Source organism: Orycteropus afer, unplaced genomic scaffold (genome assembly GCF_000298275.1).
Source record: "Orycteropus afer afer isolate SDZICR_OR568_19922 unplaced genomic scaffold, OryAfe1.0 scaffold00538, whole genome shotgun sequence".
Classification (NCBI taxonomy): domain Eukaryota; kingdom Metazoa; phylum Chordata; class Mammalia; order Tubulidentata; family Orycteropodidae; genus Orycteropus; species Orycteropus afer.
The window spans coordinates 445,205-452,975 of NW_006922125.1; the positions used below are offsets into that span (position 1 = coordinate 445,205).

The 7,771-nt window shown below is 46.9% G+C and overlaps 1 protein-coding gene across 1 annotated transcript in view; it reads right to left on the minus strand.

Moving 5' to 3' along the window:
* Positions 1-5,238, minus strand: part of ARHGAP36 (Rho GTPase activating protein 36) — a 32,416-nt gene extending 27,178 nt beyond the window's left edge. The window contains exon 1 of the mRNA XM_007955745.2: positions 5,181-5,238. Within this exon, the coding sequence (XP_007953936.1) occupies positions 5,181-5,238 (58 nt within the window). The remainder of the gene's footprint in view (positions 1-5,180) is intronic.
* Between the last annotated feature and the right edge of the window lie 2,533 nt (positions 5,239-7,771).

The window sequence follows — 7,771 nt, forward strand, 5'->3', positions numbered from 1 at the left end:
CCACAGTGGAAGTGAGCAAATTACTGGACTTCTCTGAGCTTTAGTCTTTAACTAGAGATTTACCTCAGATACGTACCTCAGAGAGCTGTTATGAAAGTTAAATGAGATCTTTTATGTAAAATAACCAGCACATAATAGATTCAGTAAATGTTTGGAAAAGGAGAAACACACACCTTTTGGAATCTGAGCCATCAAGGGGGAAAAAAAAAACCATCAAGTCAATTCTGGTTCATGGCAACCCCATGTGTCACAGAGTGGAACTGTTCCACGGGGTTTTCTTGGCTGAAGCAGATTGTCAAGCCTTTCTTCCATGGCACCACAGAGTGGGTTCAAACCCACAACCTTTAGGTTAATTGTTGCTGTTGCATGCCTTCGAATTGATTTTAGTAGTAGAGTGAAAGCCATTGACACTACCTGAGCCACTGAAGGCATTTAATAAATGGCATCAATAACACTAATAACAGTTATTATTGTTGCTATTATTATTTACAACCCTGAAAAATAGGCATTATTATACTCTTTTTAGAGAGTTTAAGTTGCTTAGAGTAGCACTATAAGAGCTGATCTGCGATTCAAAACAGTTCTGCCCAATTCCAAAGCCCCCCTCCAGTGATAAGTGGCATTTCCTGATCATTGGGCAACTCCTTCAGTTGATCTGATCTCATCATTTCATTTAAAATCGATTTGAAGGGAAAAAACATCTTGAGATTATTATGATATTCTGGATCATTGTACAGTTTATTTGCTTTATCATAGGCTCTCAGTTAGAATTTTAAAACCTTGTCAATTATAAGTAATTTAAGAACAAATTTTATAGAGATTTTAGAAAACAGAAAGGGAAAAAAATAAAACCCTATTATCCCACCACCTTAATGCAATCTCTAGCTTGATGACCCTTTAGCTGAATTTTCTCCCAGTCTTTCGAAAATGTATATTTGAGATAGCTGTAGCTGTATCATTTCCAGGTTGCTACATATTCTTCATAAGCACCATTTTATGATTGTATACTAATCTAACAAGTGGATATATCATAGTTTATTCAGCCATTCCAAATAGTTGGACATTTAAGTTGTCTTAGTAGATAATTGTTAGAGAAAAAAAAAAAAGGAGTAATAGTGCTTTCACCCTCAGGGACCTGGTGTCCTGCTCTATTAATGCCCAATATGCTTTCTGTCATTTGATATTTAAGCTTTGATGAACGTCAGATCTTCTGCTGGAGCCTTAAGTACATTTGCAAGAGTATTATTTTTTGCCAATTTTCATCACACAGTTCCTGCATTACATCCTCATATTGGGTAGAGTGTGGGCTAACCCTAACCTGGGTAACTAAGCTCAGAGCATCACATTTTTCCCCTACAGAAAAATGTCTTTTGAGGTGCAAACCAGTGATATACAAAGAAACTTTGGGAAGTCTTGCCACTGGTAAAGAGGAGTGTTCATTTGATAATCTTACCAGGGGAGTGGGGTGTCTAATTGGCCAACCCATCCCAGCTCTGGAAAGTGATCCTCCTGCAGCTTAACTAGACCTGGCCTCAGCAGATCGATTGGGTCTCATCTCCAAGAAAAGATCAAATTTGTATGTAAAGTGGGCCCCAGGGTCTCTTCAGCTTTAGAGTTTTGGCTGCTTTACAGAAGTCCAATTGTTGGAAGCCAAATCCAATGCCAAGAGCGAACTGGGGAGAGAATTTCAAGTGGGTCAATCTTGCTGTTCCTTTCCCTGGGAAAGAAGACCTTTCTGGGGCAACCGTTTCTCCCAGATCCCAATGATGCCTCTCCCAAATGCCTTCCGATCGTTGCCCATTACCCATTGTCACCCTGAGAAGACTGGTCTGAAAGGCCAACTGAGCAAGGGGAGAGAGGTGAAGGAACATTTAGAACACCTCCCCCCCTCTGCCCAGTCACTGGACAGTTTCCCCCACCCACCCACCCACCTCTGACTCCTGAGGATTTCTGGAAGGCATTTGAAGGGAGGCACCAAGGGCACTTATAGTCCGACAGAATATCAATAGTTGCCCACAAAGCTGCCCTTCCCATTGCACAGGGTTTCCCAGGGGGAGGGTAGTGAAGTAGGTTCTCACCTGGTCAAAAAACTGTGCCCAAAGGCTAATTACCTATTTCCAAGGGATGTTGCTTGACTTAAGTAAGATTATACATGTAAAGGACTGAGCCTAGGGCACAGTGTCTGGGAAGTACTATTAGCTGCTATTGCTATGAATAACAGAGGGGTGGAGGCAGTAGTATGTCACTAGGGTATGTGGGGGGGACAAATCTCCCAGATTAGAAGTGCAGTGTTGTTGTGGTTGTTGTTATGTGCCTTGAGTTGGACCCGACTCATAGTGACCCCTCCTTGGGTTTTCAAGGCACCATCATTATGGAAGTAGATTGCCCAACCTTCCTTCCGAGGAGTGGCTGGTGGATTTGAACCGCCAGCCTTCTGGTTTGCAGTCAAGTGCCTTAGGTACTACGCTACCAGAGCTCCTAGAAATGCAGTAGTGAATATAAATCTTGCATTAGGGTTCAAAAACCAACTAAATGCAAAATGGAGATTCCAAAAAGAACTTGGGTTTACTTTTTTTTTAAAAAAAGTAGCTTTAGTTGAAAATAAATCCAGTACAAAGAAACTTGTGATGCGTTTGTAGTGTGCATGCATGGAATTGGTGTGTGTGATGTGGGTAGGATCACGTATGGAAGCTCTGTGTGGGAAGTATGTGATATATGTGGAGTATGTGATGTGTGAGTAGTGTGTGTGTGAGAGTGCTTTTTCCTCAGTATTGTGCATGCACATGTCCATGTGCGAACTGGTGTATATGTATTTGTGTGTATGTGTTATGCCTTTGCATGTGGACACACATTGGTGTGGGAATGTGTATGTATGTGTGTATTTATGTCTATGTAAGTGTGCACCGTGGGTGTGCCATGGGCTTCCAAAAGAGGAAAAGCCAGTCATCCAAGACTGTATTTATGGAATTGGGGAGTGGGGGTGGCTGGAAATCCTCCTTTGGCCAGGGCACTGGGCATTCACAAGTTGGAACATGTTCGCCGAAGAGCAGCTAGATGTGGGCAGGGGCCTTGCAGCCCTATCGCAGGTTGAGCAGATGAAGGAACTGGGGAGGTTTGGCCTGGATAAGGGTAGTGGGGGGTGAGGGAAGAGGAGGGCTGGGACCTGAAGGTCAGTGCCACAGCCAGAAGGTAAAAGCTTCCAGGACATAGATTTGGATTCAGGTTGATGAAAAACCTGCTCATAGGCATGATTGGAGTCCCTGGGTGGTGCAAGTTAACATGTTCAGCTGCCAACTGAAAGCCAGAGGCTCAAGACCGCCCAGAGATGCCTTGGAAGGAAAGCCTGGTGATCTGCTTCTGAAATATCAGCCACTGAAAACCCTATGGAGCCCAGTGCTACCCTGACACATGAGGTCACTATGAGTGGGAATCAACTCCATGGCAACTAGGTATCTGGGGCTTTGCTTTGGTCTTTAGATGAGAATGAGCTTCCTTGTGTGATACTGAGCATCACTCTCTCACACACATGGGGTTATTCATAAATGAGCTTCCATATTGCTTATCTCATTAGAATCACCCAACATTCTTGTAGATCAGGAAGGGGTACAATGGTCCCCTATCCCCTTTCAAGGAAGAGTGTTAGCCCTGTAAGGCCTTAAAGCACATTTTACAATATTCCTTTATTTATTTTATTTTTTTTATTTACTAGGATCACGTATGGAAGCTCTGGTGGCGTAGTGCCTAAGGCATCTGACTGCTAACCAGAAGGCTGGCGGTTCAAACTCATCAGCCACTCCTCAGAAGGAAGGTTGGGCAATCTACTTCCGTAGTGATACTGCCTCAGAAACCCAAGGAGGGGTCGCTATGAGTCAAAACTGACTCGACAGCAGTGAGTTTTTTTTTTTTTTTTTTTTTTTGGTAGGACCATATATATACTTGAAAAGCTAAACAGAACAAAAAATTAAACTTTCCATGTGCATGCAAATCTCTTTCCTTCTCAGAGATCTGTGGCTTCAGTTCAACACTGTACTTGAACTTGCTAAGTGTGGTACAGTCTGTTATAAGGAATTTAGACTCCAGGGATGGTTCTCAACAGGGCCTGGTAAGAACAAAAAACAGGTCTCTACGGAATTAAATTGCTGAGGTTCCTCCTCTCCCTGCCTCCTCTCCCCCGCCTGTGAGGGGGCAGAGGAAAGAGGAGACAATCCCAGGTTTGGTCTATGGCTGGTGACCAATGACGCACTCTCACCAATATAGATTTTGGAGGTGGAGACTATGGAAAAACAGGTGGCCCTGTGGCCAGGTGGCAGCATGGAGGGGGTGGGGCCTACCAAGGGGGAGTGAAGGGCAGTGGGTGGGGGTCCCGAGGAATCTAAGAAGAAAATGTAATTCGCCTGAAACTTGAAGGAAGAAAAAAAAATTGTTCTGAAAACGTGTAAAAATAGTTCCAGGAAAGGGGCAAAATGCAATGCATGTACTTACACTCGTGCTGTGATCTTTGCACACCTATGTCCTCACCTCCCCAGGGACAGGAGAACCAAACATTGATCTCAAGTACCCAAGGGACCACCCAGACCAAAGAGACCAGGCTTCAGCCACAGGGCAGTTTGAGGCAGTGGGCAGTTGGCAGAACCTCAGCAGACCCAGATGTGCTGCCAACTCCTTGTATGACCTTGGGCAGGCCTTTCCCATCTCTAGTATTCAGTGTCACCATCTCTTAAAAGGGGTTGAACTCGACGACTCTCAGGGACCTTTCCATGCTAGTAATCTGGTGAAGACTGGGACAAGTGGGCAAGCTTCAAGGGCTCACCAGAAAACCCCACCTCCATCACCAGGGTCCCTGGGCTTTGGCCGCTGTGCTAGAGACATTAATCTTTGGGCCTTTAGGCACGTCTTGTCCCGTGCTCTGGCGGTCCCTGAGGGCAGCCAAGCCAGCGACTCCGCCTCCGCGCTCGCCCCGCGTCCTGCTGAGCCATTAGCGCGATTGCTCGCCATTCCAGGCAAAGCTGGTGATTTATGCGGGGCTTCGACGGGGCCGTCCCTCGGGCCAGGAACAATTAGCTAAAAGCCAGCGGGAAGGGAGGCAGGGGCAGCGAGCCAAGCCCAGGGCGCCCGGCCGGGCTGCAGCCGCCGCCTCCCTAGGCGCGCACCCCAGCCCCAGCGACTCGGGGCCCACTCACCACGGCGGGGGCGGGGCTCGAAGGCCGATGCGAAGAGGCAATCCAGGATCCACGCCATGGCCAGTGCCAGTGCCCTCAGCCTCGCAGCGGACCTCCGTGCCGGTCGCGTACCGGCCGCCCTAAGTAGCCCCCGGTGACCACGCCCTGAGCCGCACCCTGCACCCAGCTAAGAGTGTCTTGGTCACCGGACACCTCGGGCATGTCACGAAGGGGGCAGGGCCTCAGGAGAGCCCCCCCCTCCCGCCGTAGAGAAGCTGCTGGTCCTGCAGCCCCTTCCCCCACGCCGGGGGAGGCCGCGACACAGCTCGTGACCGAGGGCGGGCCCCGACCCTGCCCCCGGATGCCCTGAGTCTGAGGGGAGATCCCATCTCAGCCCCGATGAGCCCCGAATCTGAGAGAGAAGGAAGGTCTCTGCCCCCAGAAGCCCTTAGTCGTGTGCATAAAAGCAGACCCGTCCGCAGGAGCTGGCATTTGAGGGAGAGTTCGTACACCTGACCCAAGGACCCTCAGATGGTGAGACTCAAACCCGGCGCTGGCCAACCGCACGTTTTAGGGGAGACACCTCAGCTCTGAGGAGGCCCAATCTAAGGGGAAGGGGTGCCTGCCTCAGGAATCCTGAAGCTGAAGAGGAGGCACCACTTCAGCCCTGGGTAACTCCGAATATGATACAAGAATGTGAGTAGGAGAAACCATTGTTGCCCCCCAAGGAGCTCTGGAACGTGAACCTGAGAGTGACTTTACTGCTCTTGCTCTGGGAACCCCTCAGGAAGAGGAAGATGCTTCTCCCCCATTGAGGAGCTCTAGTGGCTCTGTGGGAGCTCTGGTAGCGTGGTGCCTAAGGCACTTGACTGCTAACCAGAAGGCTGGCGGTTCAAACTCACCAGCCACTCCTCGGAAGGAAGATGGGGCAATCTACTTCCGTAGTGATACTGCCTCAGAAACCCAAGGAGGGGTCGCTATGAGTCGGGTTCGACTCAACGGCATATAACAACAACAACAACAGTGGCTCTGTGGTTAAGGCATTGGGTTGCTAATCAAAAGGTAGGCGGTTGGAACTCACCAGCTGTTCCGCCAGAGGAAGATGAGGCAGTCTACTTCGTAACTGGAAACCCAATGGGGGTCGATATGAGTCAGAATCGACTCAATGACAGTGTTTTTTTTTTTTTTAAATCCCCCATTGAAGTACAAGAACAGAGTGTTAAGCATGTATCAATGTGGGGTGCCCCCCAGTTGCTGCTATGCTTATACTTATGCTCAGGGCATAGAAGGGGCACCAACATTTATTTTTAGCAAGAATTTGATATTTGATATTTCAGTGGGGGTGGTACTGTGTTGGATTTCCTTACACCTCTTGTATGGCCTTGTATTTCTAAGTTTTAAATACATATGGGGGTGCATGCCACAAGGGCTTCACTGTTTGGGACCTCCAGTGGTGAGAATCCAGCCATGCTCCCAAGTCTTGAAGTAGAAGCGGCCGCCAGAGATAGATGGACCATATTGGTCAGAAAAGGCTTCTAAAGGAAATTTCCCTTTCTAGTCAAGCCCAGGGGCCCAAATTAATTTTTCCCCAAATTCTCTTTTGGAAGTTGAACAGACGTGACTCCATGCATTATTTTTATCCACTGGGGAAATGGGGTTCTGTCTATCAAAATGCTAGTGAGGAGGTAGAAAAGAACACGAAAAATCCTCTTTCAACAGCTCCATCGTGGACCTGAAGAGTGGACGCCGTAATCACGGTCCTTTAGGGAGAACATTTATTACATTTGTTTTGCTAACCACTGATATTAGCATTAAAATGGCAAAAGGGATGCATACAACGGAAAAACCAAAAATTGCCTGTACTTTGCCAAGCAATTCTTAGCATAGAGCTGTAGTCAGAGTTTAAAGGGCTTCTACTCATTTTTAATTGTTCTTTCTTTCTGGGCACCATGGTACCTCTCTGCCTTTTGCACCAGTTTCTAAATCATTTCCAATTTTCTGTTTTCTAAAAACAATCACAGACAACAAACATTCACCAATTCCTCTTTTACCAATTTCTGCTGTTCAAATACCCAATCATCAAAGCCAAACAAGTCTGACATCTGGAAATGTCTCGTTTCAGGCTCTGGATATTGAAATCTCAGCCCTAACTCTTCCCATGAGCTTATCCAGCATCAGCTTTTGTAATGGCCTCAATGGGTTTCTTTCTTTTTTTTATTCCCCAATCAAATGAGCTTTATTTATTTATTTGTTTGTTTGTTTTGCCTCCTTCATGGCATAAAGAGCCTTGGTAACTGAAGTTTCTCTGCTTCTAGAACACCTCTACCTGAGGAACAAACCCATGACACCTATCCTTTGTTGCCTCTTTTCTTCAAGAGGTGTAGTGTGGTAAAAGAACAAAGCTTAGGGCACTTACAGACCTAGGTTGGGAGCCCAATTCTGCTATGTACTAGCTGTGTAATCTCAAGGGGGCTTATTTCTCCTCTCTTAAGTTCAGTTTCTTCATCTATAAAATTGGGATTTAATGGTTGTAAACAAACACCAGGCAAACCAGAGTCTAGTCTAGTCTACAGAAGTAGGATTGCCCAGCCTTCCTTCTGAGGAGTGGCTGG